Source organism: Lepidochelys kempii, chromosome 7, assembly GCF_965140265.1.
Source record: "Lepidochelys kempii isolate rLepKem1 chromosome 7, rLepKem1.hap2, whole genome shotgun sequence".
NCBI lineage: Eukaryota > Metazoa > Chordata > Testudines > Cheloniidae > Lepidochelys > Lepidochelys kempii.
This window is the reverse complement of record NC_133262.1, coordinates 83,865,473-83,888,532: the sequence shown is the minus strand read 5'-3', so window position 1 is coordinate 83,888,532 and position 23,060 is coordinate 83,865,473. Positions and strand designations below refer to the sequence as shown.

General features: G+C 43.7%; 1 protein-coding gene across 14 annotated transcripts in view; it reads left to right on the top strand.

The window, feature by feature from the left end:
* CDH23 (cadherin related 23) overlaps positions 1-23,060 on the top strand; it is a 521,149-nt gene that overhangs the window by 133,040 nt on the left and 365,049 nt on the right. For all 14 annotated transcript variants that reach the window (XM_073353546.1, XM_073353545.1, XM_073353548.1 and 11 more), the window contains 2 exons: positions 4,963-5,010; positions 5,584-5,676. In XM_073353546.1, coding sequence (XP_073209647.1) covers positions 4,963-5,010; positions 5,584-5,676 — 141 coding nt within the window. The remainder of the gene's footprint in view (positions 1-4,962; positions 5,011-5,583; positions 5,677-23,060) is intronic.

The following is a 23,060-nucleotide window of genomic DNA, read 5'->3' as shown; positions in this document are numbered from 1 at the left end:
GGTGTGCCAGAATCACGGCCATGGTGAAGGTGATCCAAAAGCAAGCTGGACTTCAGGCAGCCACATGAACTGAATGGCTGTACGAAGGAGGGAAGTCAGTGGGGCTATTTGTTCAGAGAAGTTTGCAATTAATTGCCTAGAAAAATTCATAAAGCTCAGAAAGCACTGAAATCCTTGGAGGGTCCACCTCTGCTGTCTGGTTGTGGATGGCTTTCACCTTCTTCAGGTCCATTTGAATGCCCTACGAGGAGATGATGTTGCATAGAAATTCAATGGTGGTCTGGTCGAAGGTGGACTTCTGTAGTTTGGCTTACAAACGATGCTTCCATAGTCTCTCAAGGACAGAACAGACATGATGTCCATGCTGCTCAGGGTTCTCAGAAAACACCATCAAGGTAGATGATCACACACTGGTCCAGGATGTCCCTGAACACGTCACTTAGGAAATGTTGAAATGTTGCAGGGCGGGGTATTGGTTAATCCAAACGGCATTCCTAAGTATTCAAAGTGCCCATATTGGATATGAAAAGCGGTTTTCCATTCATCCCTAGGTCTTATTCACAGTAGATTATATATCCCTCAAATATCTAGTTTAGTGACGATCCTGGTAGCCTTCAGGTGGTCCAACAATTCTGGGATGAGGGGCAGGGAGTACCAGTTTCAAATAGTCACCTGTGTCAGTGGATGACAGTCTACACAGAGGTATGGTGACGTATCCTTTTTTTTGCACAAAGAGGACTGGTGTCCCCGCTGGAGTGGTGGGTCTCTGAATAAAGCCCCTGAAGAGACTTTCCTGGTTATACGCACATGGTGTCTCTAGCTCTGGTTTAGACACGGCGTATATCTATCCATAGGGCACCTTTCCCCTGGGTTATAGGTCTATTGGACAGTCATAGTCCCTGTGAGGAAATAACAAATCCACATTTTTCTTTCCAAACACATCCAGGTAGTTTTGATACTTGGGGAGCCCGAGGTTCTGGTTTAGAGCTGCTCCCTTCTGGTTAGCCCCTGTTGTCCAGGGTTTCACTTCTGTCATCTGTGGAGGGGCTGGATGGGGTTGGGAGTGGGCAAAGCTGATCTGAGCAAACTTTTAGGACAAGGCAGTGAGTGGCCTACGTGTCAGTTACCAAGTTGCAGGCAGGAGAATAGTAGAGGGGTTGGGATCGAGTCAAGTCAGGATACCAGGAAGTCAGGGTCAGGGACCAAGTTGCAGACAGCAGGCAGATAGCAGTGTCGGGGCCAAACTATGGTCAGAAGCTGGACTATAGAATCCTCAGCAAGGCAAGGTCTGGAGCAGAAGTCACTGGTTAGTTCTGCCTCATTACCTACCCTGGATTTCACAATCGTGATCTACTGTAATGTTAACAAAAAATTAAATTAACACTAACTGCCAGAGAGCACAGCACTCAGAGGCTCAGGGAAGATTATGTGCTCAGCCTGTCCCCTCTTAAGCCTACACTTCAAGTTCAATTTTTACTTCTAAAGAAAATCTGAACCTGCATTTAGGATCTTATTTAAAGATCGGGTGTCACTGCTCATATTGACTTCTGCTGTGTGTACACGGCTTCTTCTCTCAAGATCAGGCACTTGGATACTAAAATTGGCATGATCTCATACATAAATGACCATTTTACAAACCCGCAGGCAATGCCTATTTGAATGTCTAAATGCAAGGGATAGATGTCTTATTTAGGTGCCCAATTTATGTGCCCATCTTTGAAAGTTGAGCTTTGCTGGTTCCTTGGCTGCTGCATCTTCCCTGTTTCTGATGAGAGGGAGGATGGTTTCATATGATGAAGTCACTGGTGGAACTCTGGGGATTTTGGATCTCTTCCCGCTCTGCCACAGATTTCCTGTGTGACCTGGGGCGAAGGACTTAATCTTCCCTGTGCCTCATTTCCCTATCTATAAAACAGAGAAAGTACTTCCCTACCTCACAGAGGCATGTGAGGCTAAAATCCACTCATGCTGGTGAGCTGCTCAGATACCATGACCTCACAACTGTTGGCATCAAACTCCCAAATCTTCCCATATTCAAAGTAGTCACCATCTTCCATTACTTTCAATAGGCCTGAAACCAAACAGTCTTTAGTCAAGGTGGCCACTATTCCATATGGTAAATAGGCCCAATGGCCTGTGATGGGATGTTAGATAGGGTGGGATCTGAGTTACTACCAAGAATTCTTTCCTGGGTATCTGGCTGGTGAATCTTGCCCACATGCTCAGGGTTCAGCTGATCACCATATTTGGGGTCGGGAAGGAATTTTCCTTCAGGGCAGATTGGAAGAGGCCCTGGAAGTTTTTCGCCTTCCTCTGTAGCATGGGGCATGGGTCACTTTCTGGAGGATTCTCTGCACCTTGAAGTCTTTAAACCATCATTTAAGGACTTCAATAGCTCAGACATAGGTGAGAGGTTTATTGCAGGAGTCGGTGGGTGAGATTCTGTGGCCTGCATTGTGCAGGAGGTCAGACTAGATGATCATAATGGTCCCTTCTGACCTTAATATCTATGAATCTATATGCAAAACTGCAGGGAAAGCAAGGCTGCCCTCAGTGAAGATGACTATCCTCTGCCATTGTCTTCAATGGAACTGAAGTCAAGGTGCCCTCAGGAAGATGTCTGACATTCTGTGAGTGAGCCGTTGACCAGGAGTTATGAGGAGATGCGGGAATGTGAGAAGCAGGAGGGGACTGAGAAGGTGCAGGGGAGAGTCTAGAAAGTTCAGGGAGATGTGGGGTACATGAAGGTTTTTAAGAGACAAGGGAAATCCGTGTGCAAGGAGGGAAACTGAGGGCTTGCAGAGGAATGTAAAATGCAGGTGGAGACTGGGAGGAGGGGAGGCTACTTGTGTCAAGGAGTCGGAGTGTTTGTGAATTTTTTGAATTAGCCTTGTAACAAATCCCACGTGGGTTGTGGTTGGGGAGAGCCTGTATGACTGTGTGACTGGATTTGGGGGCAGAGGAGTCTGCATATATGAACTGATCCTGGGGGGGGGGTGTCAACAAGTGTTTATGTATTGGCTTGATTTTGAGGGCAAATCTAGTGTGTGTGTGTATGTGAGAGAGAGAGCGAGAGAGAGATTTTGGGGGGCGCAGGCAGGAGTGTGTTTGATTTCTGTAGGCAGGGAAAAAGTGTGTGTGAGTGTTTCTGGTGGGGTAAGCAGGAGTATGTAAGCAGGTGGGGTAAGAGTGTGTAAGAAGATGAAGGTGGGAAGAGTATACAGAACGAGGAAGCATGAGAAAGGAAAAGAGTGTTAGAGGGAGAAGGGAAGAGAGATTACTAAGTAGGAAGAAGAGAAAATCACACAAGAAAAGCAAAGTGGAGGGACGCAAAGGAAATATATCAATTCTTGCACAATGTAGGAAAATGAGATGGAGGGGCAAAAAGACAGAGGGCAAACTCGTACAATAAATAGCAGTAGAAAGGGAACGAACAGTGAAAGGGAAAAGAACAAATGAAAGGGAGACAAAGTAAGCTTTAAAAGATTTACTGAATAGAAAGAATTAGATGCAAAATGATGGACTGAATAACCCAGTCTAAAAAGGGATGTGATTGAAGTGAGCTGTGGGGACAGAAAGTAGGCTGGGGGAAGCCCTGTCTGTCTGTCCTGTCTCTTCCCTGGCTTATCTTTTTTTATGTTCAATGAAATCTGGACTTGGTCCCCATTCCCCAACTTTTTTTTTCTGTGGTTGCACTTGTGGGTGGAGAGGGTGGGAGAAGTGGTGATGAAAAAGCTGATATGCGAGAGTCTTGCAGCAAGGAAAATGGATCTCTCTCCTGTGTCCTTGGCATTTGGGCTGCTCAGACTGGCTACAGGCATTGCCCTGAGGCCTTCTCAGATTGCATTACCTGAGCCTTCATGGAGGGGAATGTATGCTTTGGTAAACCATCCCTGAAACCGCCTCCAAGGTAAACAACTATCCTGGCATAAGAGAGGTTAAGTTGCAGTTTGGGGAACCAGAGCCTGCTGGCTATCCCTGAGCTTCCTAACTAAGAATAAATCAACCAAGTCTGTAGCACATAGAATCATTCCAAACTTGCTTTCAGATCGTTCCTATGCAATGCTTCCAGAACATGTGTCACTCCACTTGCGCAGCAGTATGGTTAGGGGGCAGTGAAGTTGTAAAAGGAGGAATCGGAGAAGGAAAGGAATTGTTTGATGGCTGGATGGGACTTGATTTAAATTAAACCAGATGGTACCCAGGTAACAGACAGTTCTGTTGTAATATTTTATGTCACACTCCCCAGCCCCACATGATTTCTTTGTCAAGATTTTATGGCCCTCAAATGGGACAGTCCCTGGTGGAAAAGAGGTGGTCTGGAAGGAAAGTTCTTCCCCACCTTCTTCTTAAGCATCCAATGCCAGCCATTGTTTGGAGGCAGGGCACTAGATTGTCCCCCTCACATCTGTGCTGTATCTCTCAGCTGGAACCAAAGAGGACAGGCAGCTCTCTGCAGACCACTAATGGTCCATGTGCTACAGCCTGGGAACCCCTGTCCTAGAGGAGGTCTGTGTCCCCCTCACTTACTCATCCTCACTGCCATTGCAAACAGCCTTTGTTGCCAGGGTCATATCATATGCTGAAGGGGGTGGGCACAACGAAGGAGGTCAAACAGCAGATTCCTTTGATCTGTATGGCTTTTGTGAAGTACTCGCCTCTGGTTAGAGTACTCGGCTGCCAGTTAGCAAGCTGGCTGCTTCAGTACCTGCCACCTATTGACACGGGAAGAGCTGCCTCGTGTGTGCAGATAATGTACAGGAGTCCTATGTGGTTAATATTTCTGAGCAATTGTACTCATATACAGTGTATGTAAGTGGGCTTGGGACCCCTCCCTGTTCTCTTCAAGGCCACGGCAGTATTTTGCATGTAATAATACTCGGCTAAAGTTCAAAGCCTGCCATCCACAGATAAACGCTACAGTACCTCTAATTATATGTTTTTCTTCTCTTTTCATTTCAGACTAAGTCAGAATTCACAGTTGAATTTTCTGTCAGTGACAGCCAGGGGGTAAGTATGACTTTTTTCATTTCGTGATCTGAGACCGGAGAAGCATGGAGTGGGACTGGGAGAGCACCGGCTGTTGAGGAGTTCACAGCCACTGCAATCCCAGCCTCTCCCTGAAAGGGGCATTAGAGAGTGAACAGGAGAGCACTGTAGGTCATGATGTAGAAATGCAGATGCAAGTCTTTTTACCATTATATAAAAGCTGTGGAGCTGCAGGGAGTAGTGGAGAAGCACTGGCTCAGGAGATCTTGCAGCTACAATGCTACCATCTCTTAGAAGGGGAGCTGTAAAGAGTGGAGTGGCTGCACTGATTACTGGGGAATGGAGAAGTACTTTAGTCCCAGCATCTACCAGCAGGGGGTATTGTAAATCCCATCAGACCTCTGGCTGTTGGGGCTCTAAAGAGAATGATGTACAGTAGCTGTGGCTCTTGGGGAGTGACAGCTGCTGAAATTTTAGTCTCTTCCTGCCTGGATCTTCAATTCTGCATCTGTCCCTTCTCTGAAATCCTTTGAAAATGAAGAATGTACCCAGTGGCCTAATGCCAGCTGTATGTTTTTATTCTTCTGGCCACAGGTGATCAAGGGGACGGTGAATATCCAAGTGGGAGATGTGAATGACAATGCTCCAAGGTTTCACAATCAGCCCTACAGTGTTCGCATTGCAGAGGTAGGAGCCTGGATTTCCTCTGGAGAGACCTTTTTCCTGGATACTTTTTCTTCTTCTGGGCAGAGCTTGCCCATTTGTTTCAGTTAATTGTAAAAAGAGCAGAGCTCTCTATCCAGCTCTATAGTGATGGTAGTGGCCCTCTGGGGTGTTTGGTCTTTTCCACCTGTCCTGTCGTTGGGGTTCAGTGAAGGATGAAATCCCTGAAAGTCTAGGCCTTTTGTTCCAATGGGTAGTAGCGGAGTGATAACGCTCCATAGGCAGAGTATATCTGTTGGGAAAAGGCAGGTGGAGGAGTGGGCTGTGAGCTCAAAGAAATGTAACACACACTCCATATGGGGCTTTAACTCAGGAGCAAGCTTTGGGAGAGAGTGAAGATTGAAAGCAGCCCAAAATAGGAATCTGTTTTTTGCTTCTGCTTTCTTTTGGGGACAAAGGAAGCGGCGTCTCCATGGAGGCTATTTTGTGTAGAAGTAAATGTTCCCTCAAGCCTTTTTAGATTAGTGGCAAACTCTGGGAATGCTCTGCCTGAATGGCTCTGCCCTCTCAGCTATTTGGTCTCCTTGTAGACCTCTCTGTAGTGATGAGATTCTTTTCCCTGGGAGAAGACTGTCGTGCTCCTTCCGGGGTGGCTTGGCCATGCTGACTGCTGGGAAGATGATAGCTCCTATATGTGTCGCTAAACTTGTGTAAAGTTGTGTCAACTCAGTCAAGTAGCATGGTCAAGGAACTTCTCACTCTGGAGATTTCGGGTTGATTTCAGGGTTGTTGGGTACAGCCGAGCAGCCAGTCTTTAGTGAGGGAGAGGATGGAGACCGACAAGCTGCACCATGGCTGGTACTAGTCTTAATCAAATGATTAACAGTTTTGAAATGGAGAAATGACTGATGGAGCCTTCTCCCTGTCTGATTCTGGGCCCTGCTATTCCCAGACTAGGGGAGCCCTCTCCCTGTCTGACCCCGGGCAGGCTCTTGTTATTCCTGAAGCATGCTTCTGTGTGCAGATAAGGGAGTTCATCAGTGTATGTGAAACTGAGCAGTCTTTGATAATTGAGAAGTACAAATTATTGGATTACAAATGGTTGGTTAATATGCTGGCTGCAGGCTCCATGCTGTGCTGGAGTTTGGATCTTTCACTGTCCCTCTCCTGTGTGGGTGAGTTTCCTTCAGTAGGCTGTTCATGATAAATTGGCCTGGAGTTTGTCTCCCATTTGCTTTGTCTGCTTCTATGTGAAGCAAATAATCTGAAACACCTCTTTGAGAATGACAGTGTGTCAGAGGCATTTCTTTTCCTTTTTAAGTGTAAACTTAAAAAAAAAAGTCAGCAATAGTTGTATAACCCATTCGCTGCTCCCTTTTTATGCCCAGACCTCTTGAAATGAATGAGGAGTGACTGGATCTCTGTCCTGCAGATCCTCTGTACGGTGATATGTCTGAAGGGGAGGGTATTTTCGTAGGTCTGCGAAGTGTACTGGCAATCCGTGTGAGAACTTCATGTCCTGTCTCCATAAAGCCAATCTAGGATATGGGAAAGGAGGAAATTGGCTTTTAGGTGACTTCACCTAAATCCTTGAACACACAGACCCTTGTTTTCTATTGCTCTCCTTCTCTTTTCAAACTATTTCCCGATCTACAGAAGCAATGTACTTCCCCCTGGAACACAGGTAAGACTAGAAGAGAAGGTTCCCTCCTCCTTCTCCATCCCAACGTCACCCCATAAAACCTGTTAAAATATTTTATGATGTGTATTAGAAAGAGGGCTCCCTCCTGGTCATGGAGAAATGAATGGAAACTACATTTCTGTACCCATCTGGAATTGATGCTAGATTAAGCTTCTATATTTATATAATTGGAGCAACCATGCCATTTCTCCTCTCCCTTGTCACCTCCATCTTGAGAACTCAGATCATAAATTCAGATATATGGAAGGCTGGAGATTTAACTTACTGGTATCAAGTATGGGGAGGAAGGAGGACCAAGGTTCAGGAATGGATGTGAACGTTAAACTTGGTTGGGAAAAAGGCATTGTGGCAGCAGTGCTGGAAGAGACAAAAAAATAATCTGTCACACTCTTTCTTTGCTGTCCTCTTCTGGATATGAGCCACCTGCTCTGTAGTGAGGTGTCTTTCAGCCCATCTTGCTGGTTTTGGTTGTAGTTAGCATCATGTTACTCACAACAGACCAACACTGACCAACACTGAAACTTAGTTTTCAGAGCTCATGCTTTTTTGGAAATTGACCTAATGTAATTAAGTGTGTTCATGTGCCAATTTGTAATCTCTGTCCATGATCTTTAAGCAAGGACATGGATCAAAGGTAATGAGCCACATACTCATCATCCAGCCAGTGTCCTGAAAGCACTTCTGTTCTTCTATCAGGAGATAATATTTCCATGGTGCCTTTTTAATGTGTGGTAAAGTACTGAGAAAAAGGGAGGGTGTGCTTCTTTGGATCCAATAGGGCCTTCTAAAGTTATCAGTACGCTAGAAAAGTCATCGCTATTGTTTTTCTCTTTTCCTCCATAACACTGCTGGTGGAGTCATTTCTAGCTTATTATACTACAGGTTCTGGTGGCCCTGGGAAGTCACAGTCTGGCTTCAAGCTTACAATTTTTGGTTGAGGGTGTTTTCATTTTGTAGTAACTTTGGGTTGGCAAGAACATGTCCTTCTTCCCACCACAGTATCACTTTACATTTTCTGAAGCCTGTCAGTTCATCCCTGTTCATGTGGGAATCCTGGGGGGAGGAGTCGCATGCCCACCTACTGGCCAGAATAGAGCAAGCAAGAGAGATGATGCCTTCTCCTTTTTAAAGCAGACAGTTGAGTGTGTTGATTAGCTGTGTGCTGCTACAATCACCGGGTGCTTAGTACCTAGAGCTGCCATTGACTTCACAGGGAGGTGTAAGTTCTGTTCACCTTGGAAAATCAGGCCCCTGGCACAAAAAGGTGGCTTTGCTTCATGCAAGGTACATTGCTTTGAAGTGCCCAATGTTCCACTGAAACAACGGTAGTTCCAAGGAATGTGGACACATAGTTGCTATGGGACACAGCTGTGGAGGGTATTAGCAAACTCCTCTCTGTGATAATGCTTTTGATAAACAGTGAGGTTACTACTAGTCAGAGACGAGCCCTGCCCTAAAGAACTTATGATCCAAGTTTAAGACCAGAAGTAAACAGACACAAATGGGACTGGGAAGTTGGGGAGGAAGACTGGGCTAACAAATGCGAATGCGATTTCCCCTAGATTAGCTATTGGCACACTTCATAGATATTGAGGGTTTTCCCTGGTTCTGTTCCTGTATTTATTTTGAGATAAATGAACATCTTGGTAGCAGTAGTCCTAGCTAAGAGATGGAGCAGCAGGGGAAGGGCTATTTAAGCCTACTACCATTGTATGGCAATAGAGAATTCAAAAATAATGTGCATAAATAAATGGAATATGAAAAAAACACCCTTCAAAAGTACTGCTTCTGAATAGGTATACCAGTGCCTTAGAAAGCCCATTTGTTTCAAGAATGTAAATTATTTGGGCATGAGCCATGTAGTGCAGTTTGTGAGTGCATGTGAGTGAGGGAATGTGTGAGTGGAATTAGTGGGGAAGCAAATGCACCCCTTAACATTAAGCTCCGTGTGTTGCTCTGATTATTGGACCGGCAATCACGCCTCTTTGCCTTATGCTTCGGTACAGTGCCTGTGACCTGGTGGTCTTCAGTGCCTGTCATGTCTTAATTACAACACAGTCACCTGTTTGTAATAGCAGAGCAGGTGTGTGTGTTTGTGGAAGGAGGGGGGTCTCTCCCCCAACCCCTAACTATGCTGTTCCAGTGCAATTATCCATTTTATCTGGGCAAAAGGGCCTGCAATTCACTTGTCAAACTCTAATGAGGCAGCACGGATGCTTTCAAGTCTGTAAAGAAAGGGGAATCCAGCTAGAATTGGCAACTTAATTCACCAAGCTGGCCTTGACAGACCTCATTAAGTTCCCATGTATTCATTTCAGGCTAATGGCTGTCATGCTGACTGCTGTTTGATTTGCTATAATAGACTTTTATGGTTTTCCAATTTGCTAAAACGTGTTTGCCCATGTCTGTGCCCCGCAGTGCTTTGGTAGTACATTAGTTAGGCACCCACGTGCATGCCACACTGACCTTCAGGGTTTGTTCTCTAAGATGCATTTTTTCACTGTGTTCTCCTTGCCCCTACTACAGAGAATCATAGGGCTGGAAGGGACCTTGAGAAGTCATCAAGGCCAGCCCATTGTATTGAGGCAGGACCAAATAAACCTAGACTATCCCTGTTGGGTGCTTGTCCAGCTTGTTCATAAAAATCTCCAGTGACAGGGGTTCCGCAACCTCCCCATGAAGCCTATTTCAGAGCTTAGCTACCCTTATAGTTGGAAAGTCTGTCCTAATATCTAACCTAAATCTTCCTTGCTGCAGATTAAGCCCCTTACTTCTTGTCCAACCTTCAGTGGTCATGGAGAACAACTGATCATTGTAGTTTTTTAACAGCTCTGACCATATTTGAAGACTGTTATCAGGTCCCCCTTCCATCGTCTTTTTTCAAGACTAAACATGTGCAGTTTTTTAACCTTTCCTCATAGCTCAGGTTTTCAAAACTTTTTATCATGTTTGCTGCTCTCCTCTGGTCTCTCTCCAATTTGTCCAATAATTGTGGCTCCTAGAGTCGGACACAGTACTCCAGATGAGATCTCACAAGTGCTAAGTAGAGCAGGACAGTTACCGTCTGTATTTTACGTACAACACTCTTGTTAATACACCCCAGAATGATATGAGCCTTTTTCGCAGCTGTGTCACATTATTGATTCATATTAAGTTTGTGATCCTGTATAACCCCCAGATCCTTTTCAGCAATACTACTACCAATCAGTTATTCCCTTTTTGTAGTTGTGCATTAGTTTTCCTTCCTAAGTGTAGTACTTTTTACTTGTTTTTATTGAATTTCATCTTGTTGAATTCAGACCAAGTATCCAATTTATCAAGATCATTTCGAATTCTAACCTTGTCCTCCAAAGTGCTTGCAACCCCTCCCACTTGGTGTCATGGGCAAATTTTATAAGCATCCTCTCCACTCCATTATCCAAGTCATTAATGAAAATATTGAATAGTACCACCTGCCCCAGGACTGACCCCTGTGGGATCCCATTAGATGCGTCATCCCAGTGAACCATTGATAACTACTCTTTGAGTATGGTCTTTCAACCAATTGTGCACTCACTTTAGAGAAGTTTCATAATCTCTTCCTTCCCCCCCCCTCTGTATTTCTGTTTCCACTTTTCCCAGAATTTGGATTTTAAATAAAAAATGTATAATGCTGAGATCTTCCTCTGCCTATTCTGTGTTGTCTGGAAATAGACGTGGAGCATCAGTAAATGCCAGAAACCCAGTTTCATGCGTGAGATCTAGCCAAGCTTTGGGATTGTCCAGACTCTGGTGGGGAATAGTGGAAGTTCCTGGATCTGAAAACTCTTGTGTATCTTTAAATGTAAGCTAGCCATCTATCTCTTCATTGTACATAACATGTAGGAAAATAAGTCTGGTCAGCCAGCCTGACATGGTATAATGATTCTATGTAAAACAAGCTAACAAAGACAGAACAGAACCAACACTTATTTCTAGAGTCTGGTCTAGGTATGGTACAAGGCTAGACACAGAATATTTCCTGTAGGTACATCAAAGCCTCTCCAGTTCAGTCTGCATATACGTAACTTTCAGGGGCAGGTGCCTCCCCATTTACTGGGTTATTTATCACATTCATGATGGGAGCCTCTGACTTTATAAAATAGTGTGGTTCTGCACACTCAGATTTTGTGGCTATTAACTCCATATGTATTCATAATCAACAGGATTAAGTCTTCGGTCCTGCAGGTTCCATGCATAACATCTGTAGCTGGTGAGCTAACTGGTTCAGTGGGGAGCATGGTTAAACCACAGTAGGTCTGGTAGCCCTTAGCAGAAGGCATTGGCCTATATTCTGATTTCCTGTAGAGCCAATCAGTGCTCTTAATTTCCCACTGTCCTGAACTACTCTTACCTTGCTAAGAGTGCCATGGCTCTCTATAATCACTGGGGAACTGAGAGTCCTGATTGGATGACAGAAATGTCAGTTGACTGTTTCCTTTCTGGCTGAACCTTCCATGAGGACTTTTCCAACAGGGATTTTCTCTTCTGTAGCAGCAGTTTCCCCATCTTCTTCTTTAACATAAAAACATAAGAATGGCCATATTGGGTCAGACCAAAGGCCCATCTAGCCCAGTATCCTGTCTTCTGACAGTGGCCAGTGTCAGGTGCCCCAGATGAAATGAACAAAGCAGCCATTCCTTGTTGCCCATTCCCTGCTTCTGGCAAACAGAGGCTAGCAACATCATCACTGCCCATCCTAGCTAATAGCCTTTGATGAACCTATCCTCCATGAATTTATCTAGTTCTTTTTTAAACTCTGTTATAGTCTTGGCCTTCACAACATCCTCTAGCAGAGAGTTCCACAGGTTGACTGTGCGTTGTGTGAAAAAAATACTTTCTTTTGTTTGTTTTAAACCTGCTGCCTATTAATTTCATTTGGTGACCCCTAGTTCTTGTGTTATGAGAAGGAGCAAATAACACTTCCTTATTTACTTTCTCCACACCAGTCATGATTTTATAGACCTCTTTCATATCCCCACTTAGTCGTCTTTTTTCCAAGCTGAAAAGTCCCAGTCTTATTAATCTCTCCTCATATGGCAGCCGTTCCATACCCATAATAATTTTTGTTGCCCTTTTCTGAACCTTTTCCAATTCCAATTCTTTTCCAATTCTATATCTTTTTGAGATCGGGGCAACCACATCTGCATGCAGTAGTCAAGATGTGGGTGTATCATGGATTTATATGGAGGCAATATAATATTTTCTGTCTTATTACCTATCCCTTTCTTAATGATTCCCAACATTCTGTTTGCTTTTTTGACTGCTGCTGCACATTGAGTGGATGTTTTCAGAGAAGTTATCCACAATGACTCCAAGATCTCTTTCTTGAGTGGTAACTGCTAATTTAGGCCCCATCATTTTATATGTATAGTTGGGATTATGTTTTCCAATGTGCATTTCTTTGCATTTATTAACACTGAATTTCATCTGCCATTTTGTTGCCCAGTCACCCAGTTTTGAGAAATCCTCTTGTAGCTCTTCACAGTCTGCCTGGGACTTAACTATCTTGAGTAGTTTTGTATCATCTTCAAATTTTGCCACCTCACTGTTTACCCCTTTTTCCAGATTATTTATGATATGTTGACTAGGACTGGGCCCAGTACAGACCCCTGGGGGACACCACTAGTTACCTCTCTCCATTCTGAAAACTGACCATTTATTCCTACCCTTTGTTTCTTATCTTTTAACCAGTTGCCAATCCATGAGAGGACTTTCCCTCTTATCCCATGACTGCTTACTTTGCTTAAGAGCCTTTGGTGAGGGACTTTGTCAGAGGCTTTCTGAAAATCTAAATATACTATATCCACTGGATCCCCCTTGTCCACGTGCCTGTTGACCCCCTCAAAGAATTCTAGTAGATTGGTGAGGCATGATTTCCCTTTACAAAAACTACATTGACTCTTCCCCAACAAATTATGTTCATCTATGTGTCTGACAATTTTGTTCTTTACTATAGTTTCAACCAGTTTGCCCAGTACTGAAATCAGGCTTACCAGCCTGTAATTGCCGGAGTCACCTCTGAAGCCCTTTTTAAACATTGGTGCCACATTAGCTATCCTCCAGTCATTTTGGTACAAGGCTGATTTAAGTGATAGGTTACAGACCACAGTTAGTAGCCCTGCAATTTCACATTTGAGTTCCTTCAGAACTCTTAGGTGAATACCATCTATCTGTTCTTGGTGACTTATTACTGTTTAGTTTATCAATTTGTTACAAAACCTCCTCTAATGACACCTCAATCTGGGACATTTCCTCAGATTTGTCACCTAAAAAGAATGGCTCAGGTTTGGGAATCTCTCTCTCATCCGCAACTGGAAAGACAGATGCAAAGAATTCATTTAGTTTCTCCGCAATGGCCTTATCTTCCTTGAGTGCTCTGTTAGCATCTCGATTGTCCAGTGGCCCCACTGGTTGTTTAGCAGGTGTCAGTCCTTTGTCCATCCCCTCCCACAAATCAAAATTCCTAGAGATTTTGGCTGAGTCTCTCAATGTTGCTAATGGTACCAGCCTCTCTCTCTCTCTCTCTCTCTCTGTATGTGTGTGTGTATGCATAAGTTTATTGTGATGTCATGTGTGACAACAGCAAAGAATGTTCTGCTGCAACATTCTTGCCTTACCTTCTGTCTGCCAACTTGCTTGATTGACAACAGCTGATGAACCAAGGAGCTACTGATAGACGCATACTAACCATCTGTCAACAACTTCTTGAATCAGCTATTTCCACAGGTTTTAGAAAAGAGGATGGGTTTTTATAAAAGGAAATCCGCAGATTCATTTCTTGCTCATTAGATTACACGTTATAGGTTGGTACCTCCTTGTTCTAGAGACTGGTGGGGACTAGCATTGCAACAGTCAGTTCTCAACGTTCCATTTTGATTTGACTGCGGGCATCTTTCAGTTCTTCTTCTGCTTCAGGATTTTAAGTTCCTTGGAGGCAGATGTAGATTATTTTATCTTTTTGCAGACTACTATGAGTCTGCTGTATTCTGTTATATTTAACACAATGGATAATTTTTAGAGTAATGTGTATTATTGGGTTACATCTTCTGGCATAAGACCGTCTTCTCGGTCATGCTTTCGGTGCCAGACTGCCACTTAGTACCTCAACCACCCATGAGATGGCACACCAAAAGAAGTACCTGTAACTTGACAGGGCATATTAATTTATACTAGGGCTTTGTTTACAGCACAAGACTGAGGCTTCCACTGCATCGATAACCATCTGCCTATTGATCTGTGAGAGAGAGGAGCAGAGGCCAATAAAATCATCTCCAAACTTCTCCACTGCTGGATTGAGCCATTCAGTTGCCAGTGCCTCTGGGCTACAGAATCCAAATATCTCTCATCCACTCCAAAGGGCATTTTGTGGGCTAAGGTTCTTTGACCTTTTCTTCCTGTTAGTATGGTGAGGAGGTAATGAGAAAACTCCTCTAAACATCAGAGAGGTGGCATCATTTAGAAATCTGCCACCTTTGGCTTTGTAGCCCCGTGACTTTTGTCTGCAGCAGTTTAGCATATTAAAAAGCATCAGGCATAAGAAGGGATGTGTGTATGTGGTGTGATCCTGCATGCATATGTGGTTTCCAGTAAAAAAACCCAACAGCCCAGTATCTGCATTGTAAGCAGCAAGTCCTTCCACTATCAACTCGCTAGTCTGTATTCTAGCCTTAACTGTACAGACATCTTTGCAGACTTGAACCATATACTGTATCTGTCTCATTCAAAGCAAATAAATAAGAACAAACTCCAGTATGAGACAGGGCTGGAAGAAAAGGAAAACTCTAGCCTGCTTTTACAGATAGAAACATAGCCGAAGGAAGTTTCTGCAAAGCAGAGCCCTGCCTCTGCAGCCACGGTCCATCTTGTCAGTGTTGTGTCCCCTGACCGTGGTTTTGATTGCCACTTATTTTAGTTGGGAATGTGGTGAGGATACAATTACTTGCCATTTACAGCAGTTTTTTCTGTTCAAGCAAAAGCCTCTGGGAATGAAACGTCACAAGCCTGGGGTTACCATTTTCATTTTTCATGTACTGATGCTGCTGAAGCAGCTCTCTCTCTCTCTCTCTCTCTCTCTCTCTTTTAAAATTGGGTGGAAAGGTGTGCTGCTGCCCAGAGTGGGGGCTGCAGGAAAGGGTCGTCATCACACTGCCTTACCTGGAATGCGATAGTGGTAGGAGCAGGTGGGGAGCAAAAAAACCAAAGCCCCAGATGTAATTAAAATGATTATTTTGTTTTAATGGTAATAATGTTAGTAATTACATCAGTTTCCCAGCCAATCCTGCCCAGGAGTCTTTGGAGACCCATACAATTCTATTGCAATGGCTACAAGGCCTGATGCTGTGAATATGAAGCAGTTGGACTGAGTGTGAACTTCTAGCTCAGACACATTAGTAATTCTCTTACACACTCCAGGCCACCTTTGATTATTTTTTTCTTTAAATAAAAAACCTTTAAATTGAAGGAGATTATAAAGCTGTGATAGGACAGATATTCCTGCTACTCTTCCAGAGCTGTCAGTAATCAGTGCTGGCCGTTTTCCTCTCTCTTTTCCGCTTTTATCCCTGCTTGCCGCCTTCTTCTCTATCCATTCTTTTGCTTCTGTGTGTGTTTTAGAGCTGCACAAATAACTGGCAGCGAACAATTTATCTGGCAAATCTATCCTCCTCCCCCTGGCCCTGCTCCGCTCACAGAATACCTGTAAGCAGATCAAGATTTCCTTAGATGTACTTAGTATGCAAAATTATCTGATGGAGGTTTTTAAAACTTTCTGGATTGGTCACAAACAGTGCTGTGGAATATTCACTATTCAGACTGTGAGGGTTAATTACGATTGGTCAGAAATCATATAGCTCTGTTTCCCAGATTAGTATGCAAGCACTTCCAGCTCAAATACTCCCTTATGTGAATGGTTTCAGAGGAACAGCCGTGTTAGTCTGTATTCGCAAAAAGAAAAGGAGTACTTGTGGCACCTTAGAGACTAACCAATTTATTTGAGCATGTAAACTTTGGTTTATTCAGTTACTCATCTTGTAACTTTGTAATTCACTTTCTGCAAACACCAATCCCAGTAACAGTCAATGGCACAAATGTCCATGGGAGGTGAACACCAAAGAAGGATGCAAGCACAGCCTGAGAGAATGAGTTTAAACATTCAAAAAAATTGTCATTGGAAAATATTTTTTGTAGAATCCACCCAACTCTAGCATATTATTTAAAATATAATAATAATCACTGCTCAATCACACAGGGATTTAAAAGCCCAAAGATGAGGGAAAGACATTTGTTCACTGGTCAGGCACGTGAATCTCTCTGTTTTCATGTCACTTTCTTTATGGGAGAGTGAATTTAGTTCTGGTAATGAGTGCCAGAGTGAAAGCCTTAAAATTGATTTCCTCCACGACAGCATGTTCTTCAACCCTGACCTACTGCTGAGAGAGGAGGCCTGTTGGTTTACTGCTGAGATTGCGGTTGCAGTGTTGTCTTGTTGGGTATGGATACCTCTCCCCTAGGAACTAAACTGAGCCCTTTGGTTCATTTTACACAAAGGCTACTGAACAGGGGCTGGAAGGTGACAATTTTTGGACTTCAGAACTAGTGCCATCCCACTGGCAGAGCTTGTATCCCTTTACGAGCCCCTGTACCATGCACAAATCCTTGGTGGCCTAGAGACTTGATGAGTTTTTGTATCGTTAGCTCTGTTGTGTCATGTAACGTACTGAGTCCCTGTATCACTAGAAATTCCAGGTTCAAAGGTTCTGTGACTTGCTAACATTATTGACCAAAAATGTGTCCTCACTGTTGCCTTTAAAATGTTGTTTGAATTTTTAGTGGCCATTGAAATGAGGAACTGCATTAGCTGGACATGCTCTATGCAGGCTTTAGTTTTGACAGCACTTTTTAATCTTGGCCTGCAATTCTTCACGCTATTTTAGTTCTAGGAACTCTCAGAGCTCTACAAAAATAGTTCAGTTCTGACCGGTAACACCTCACCACAGTTACTTCGGTCATAAATCTCTCTTTAGCCGAGACTGCCAGCCCTGCCAGATTTTGTCACTGTGAAATGTTTTTGGGATGCAAACATGGGAAAAGTTATAATTTGAATTATAATTTATTATAATATATAATAAATACTAGAAAGCGGGGCAGTTTAGAATTTTATAAACTTTACACAGAGAGATGTTGGCACAGGTTGTTACGGAATCATTTATACAGCATGCAGTCTGACACACTGAAAGTCCCAGAGAGGGCTGGAAGAAATCGGATTGCATGCAGAAATCTAGGGAGATCAGCCACTAGTTCTTGTTCCTTGTGATGGGGTGTTCACCCCACACCAACCCTGAAGGGGTTAAGGTGGTTCACAAGGAGCCAATTAACCTTACAGGCTGCACCTGTGCGGGGTGGGGAGGAGTCAGGCTTGATTGATGAAGTTAATTGATGATGAAGCCCAGATGGGCAACAGCTGGCTGAGCTTGTATAAAACCAGGAAGTTTGCAGCAGAAAGGGGCTGTCGGGAGAGAGTCTGCAGTCACTGTCTTGATACAGACAGACAGATGGATAGGAATAAACCCAAGGGGGAGCAAAATTCCTGGAATCCTAGCTCTCTGGGAAGGGTTTACTCAGAGGAGTTTGGGGAAGAAAGCCTATGGAAGGCAGAGTTGGGAAAAGCCCAGGGAAAAAGCAGAAAGGTTTGAGACTGTTTAGACCTTGGTTGCTGCTGATCAGGTCCCAGGACTAGAAGTAGCGGGTGTGCCTGGGATCCTTTACCAGCCACTGAGAAAGTGGCACAGACCAGGAAATGCCAAGGAGGACTGCCTGGAATGGCATACAGACAGTTGGTCCGGAGGGACTTTGATACCCCAGAAGGGAAAACTATATATTGACTAGGCTGGAGGGCTGAGTCAAAAACAGAAAGCACCCCAAATTCTGGAGAGTGAGAGGGCCGTGGGGCAAGCAAGCATTAGAAGGAGGTACTAGACCAGATGAGGGCAGAAATATTTGTGAGCTGCCAGTGCTGTGGCACTTGCTCATTGAATCCACTTGTACTGCTGTGTGGGAGCTTTAAGAGTGCAGTCAGCAGAATTTCCCTGTTGTGCCAGAAATGAAGGTAACAGAGCATCCTCTAGGAAGATGCTGGATCCCACTAAACCTCCCCATCTCCAGTGCACACTCTAGATATAAGTGTCTTGCAGGGACCTTAAGGGTAACAGTTTGTGCTGCCCCATGCAACCGCACCTAGAGTCACCAGGCTTGAGTGCTGAACTCTTTTATGCTAGTTTTATGCTGGTGAAATGTGAACAATTCCAGTGTGCTTACTCTGGAATAAAGCTCACATAGTGAAGTGAAGAGTAAGACTCTCTAAATTGGATTCAAACTGCTGTCAGTGGGAGAGTCCTTCAACCTAAGTACTGCTCCCTTCCAACTCACAGATTTAGTTTCCAAAAATGTCCTGACACTCTGGTAGGCAGTTTGTAGTTCTGCAGTCTGCTGTGTAGTTCAGATTCATGGTTGACTCCATTTTTGATATTGTCTGATTCCCCTGACACAGCTGGTTTTTGACACTCTAGGCGATTGCCCGTGTCATCCATAGACTGGCCTTAAAGCTCTGTCAGACAGAGTGAGCCTAAACGAGGCATTGTCTTTAGATGATTTACAGTGCACACCTATAGTGTTAGGGGAATAATTTACTATGGCTGAGGTGTGTGGACTGTATGTGAGAGAGCAAACTGGGAGCTGTGTGCACACAGTGTCAGGACAAGGAGTTTATTTAGAGTTTAGTGCCCTCAAACCCTCTAGAAAATGCTATTGGTTTGGAAAGTGTCTGTTAGTCTTAGTTTTGTGATTGCTGCACTTGGGCTACAGCCCATGGAAAGAATCTCTGCTTATATTTTGTGAAAGGAGGTGGAGAGCACAAAGTATGGCTAAAAGTATATCACACTGTATTGACATACTTGGGGTGTGCTGGGAGGCAAGAGGTTGACTGTTGAGTACACTTGATGGACATGCGTGTGTGTGAGACAGACAGACAATGTAATTACATGCCCTGGTTCAGCATTATTGTTTTGATAAAATATTTCCACATGTTGCCTAAAGCTCCCTGACCCATGTAGGCTTTTGTGCTTCACGGTTTGGAAACCCTCATCGAGCAGTGCTGCTTCAGTCTGGCCAGTTCTGGAAACCAATGGAAGTATCCCACTCTTGGTTGCCTGGGACGCATGTAGGAAGACAGGACAGTGATGGATTCCACTCGTCCTCACAGGAACTCCACATTGTGCCATGTCCCCATTTCACAGAAGTGTAACAATCCCCTGCAGCAAGTGGATGTTAGACATCGCCAGTGCCATGTGCCATCTATTCAGAATGCGTGTGAATTTTAGACATTTCATGGGTTTAGATTCATTTGAGTATTTTGTTTACACCAGGCCTTGGGGCTTTTTTTATTCTATATACTGCTGCTGTGTTGTTTTTAATTTGTATTTATTTTTGCTGGGTTTAAATTTCAGCTCCTATTAGCTCTGACAAGTTAATTTGGGGGCAAAACAACAGGCTAGATTTACATCTTTTCTCTCAGGCACTGGAAGAGCTGGTCACAATGGGCTCACTTTGATGTGTTTTTTGGGCACCAAGCTCTCCTCCTCCCTAGCTGGTGGAATGGTAATAATTTATTTGATTTCTTAGCAACCTTTAATTACTTCCCAACTTTGTACAGCAAACTAGTGGCAGTGTGAGGCATGCCATGAGAAGGATGCACTTTCCTTTAATAATCTGAAATGGAAGCATCATGTCCATCTGTAAAAAAGCCATCTCTTAGCTAGATAATGTCTTTTGAAGTGAGCTGTAGCTCACGAAAGCTTATGCTCAAATAAATTGGTTAGTCTCTAAGGTGCCACAAGTACTCCTTTTGTCTTTGAGAGGGTTTCATTTGATCTGTAATCACTAGGTAGAATATAATATCCCAGAAAGAAGCAACATTCACAGCTCCCCTCACCCCACCAGATTGCGTACGATTCATGGAGACTGGTCAATTTCTGTACTGCCCTGATTGTTTGAACACTAAAATGTGTCTTTACATTTGAAAAATTGTAAAAGTCAGAGTTCTACCAGTCGAGGCAAGGCAAGGTCCCTTTCATAGGTTATTGAGAGATTGTGCTACTGACGATATCCTAGCCCCACTTCTTCCAGGTCTCACATGTGCACGCGCACACACACTGAAAAAAAGAGCAAACAGAATCCAGCAAGTATAAATAGGGAGCACAGAACCTGAATACTGCAGAAATCAGCAGGCTGAGTTTACTCTGATGTACCTCCCGATTTGGGAAAGGTGTTATGCTGAGTGTGCTGGTAGAAAGGGTGACACTTGGCTGTAGAGTTGAACTTTAAATATTCACAAATATCCATTTTCACAACAAACAAATTTTACTGTTAGCATAAGCAAAGAGAAGTTCGTGAGGTGCTTTGGGTTTGCTGACCTCAGGTTGATGGAGGTTCTCCGAGATGAAAGGCTATTGTTCTAAGACCAAATCCTAGCTTTGGCCTTCAATTTCTTCTCCCCTGGCAGATGAACATAAGTAAAAGGGGTTACACAGGTGTAAACAAATGCAGAATTTGGCCCAAAGGATTCTGCACTGTTCTTGTCAGACACATGTGCACACGCTCAGTTTGCAGTAGGATCCAAATGTCAAAACCTCTGAACTGGGTAAGCAGTTTATTAAAAATGTAGTGAGTTGTGCCACACAGAGAAAAGAATAAATGGGGGAATTTTAGTGATGGGGACAGATACTGGAGGGCAGAAAGATCTTTCACAAGATTCAGAGGTTATCAAATATCCCTGCTCCATCGCTTGAGTCCTGTTGTCTGTATAAGAAGCTCTGGCAAGGCAGAGTGCCTGGCAATCTGAGAATTTCTGGCCCCTGAATATTGTTGCCATATAGGTTTTCTGGTCTCTCTTGGTGGTGCATGCTCTACTAAATCATAGCAGAAACTTCAAAACCTTTCTGGAAACTTACCCCTCCCCGAATGAACTATTTCCTCAAAATCAGAGGATAAAAATTCTCCACCTCTGGGAGTCCTGCCATTTGTCCCAGTTCACTGGCATATACAAGATCCTGAGTCTTTAAAACATGTGCCCAAGAAGTGAAATGAGAAATGCAACAGAAACTACTAGGGCGGAAAACTCCAAATGGCGTGGAAGTAATGTCTAAAGTGCGCTGGAGATTACAATCATTTCCATGAGACAACGCTTTGGGTGGGGAGGGATACTGCAACAAAAGAGAAGGGAAAAAGAAGCTAAAAATTAAAAATAATCATTCCATTCCAACCAACGTAGTTCCTCTGGGGTGGATTAAGGGGGACAGAGAAAGAAAGGGGAGAAAATGGCAGATTTGGATGTCAAGGAGAGGAGTATGTGGGGCAGCAGATAATTCTATGCATCTGCATTGAAGCTGTCACCTTGGGAAAATAAGATTCCTAGAGCCAAAGGAATCATTTCAGGGCAGAATAAGAAAACCTGTACCCAGAAGAATTCTTCAAACAATGCACACCTGAAAGAGAGAGGGGAAAGGTGAGAGCTGAACCTGGATAAACAGGCAGTCATCCATCTAGCATTAGCACAGTGAAGATAAACACACTTTCCAAGCCCCTCATCCCCAGTACATATATAGTCCATATTAATCATTGCACATAAAGCTAGCCCCAATTCTTCCCTCTTATTGGCTTCCAAAGTTGTGACCATTCTTCTTCTCCATTTAATCTTCTTGAGTCATTGCTCACGACTCTAAACAGTTTTTTGGTTTTTTGCGCGTTGCAGTAAGCAAGAGAGAGGGGAAAAAAGTATTAGAAAGTTAAACACTAAAAGTCACCTAAAGTATAACTCCTTTCGGTTCCTGGGAAAAACAATGCCTGTCTTTTCAAGACCCACCTGAATTCATGGGAAACCTGTGAGCTTGACATCACCACTTACTTCTAGCAATGATGGCTTCTCAGCAGCCCTCAGCCCAACTGGAAGCAAAGCATTCTTGTTAAGACCTTGGTTTTGGAGCCTGGTGATAGCCTGTGGTATTGACACTTTCCATGAGTGAATACAGGCTAGTTCAAGATGTTGCAGACCATACAGCACCAAGGAGGACGTCTCTAGTCTAGAAAAGGATGGAGATGGAGTGACTAAGTAACGGAGAAGTGCGGTTGGCTGTTAGTTTTGGTTTTACATTTTTGCTCTGCACTGTTTATAGCATGCACCTTGTAGCTTGAAAAATGAAATATCTTTTGCAACCAGTTGTCCTTTTTTTCTAGTCAGTAATCATTAATTCCTTGCACTGCAGTTTCTAATGGACTAGAAATGACATGGTTCCTTTTTGGTTACTTCTCTTTTTGTGTACTGGCATCAGCATTTATGTCCATAGGTGTGTGGCTCCCTCTGGAAATAGGTTTGCTTGTTAACGGTTTGTTTGCAAATCAGGCAGCGGGGGAGCTCGCATGGAGTAACTACACGGCGTGGAACACCAAAGAACATTACCAAAAAAAAATCTTTTGCCAGTTATATGATTTATTCTGACAGAAACAGATACTTGGGGATATCTTTTCAGGCTTGGGACCTAGATTGGTTGCACACAATATGCATGTGCATACACTCTGACACAGAACTCTGTGAATTAAACAGACACTTGGATATGGTGATCAGTACCTGGTCTAT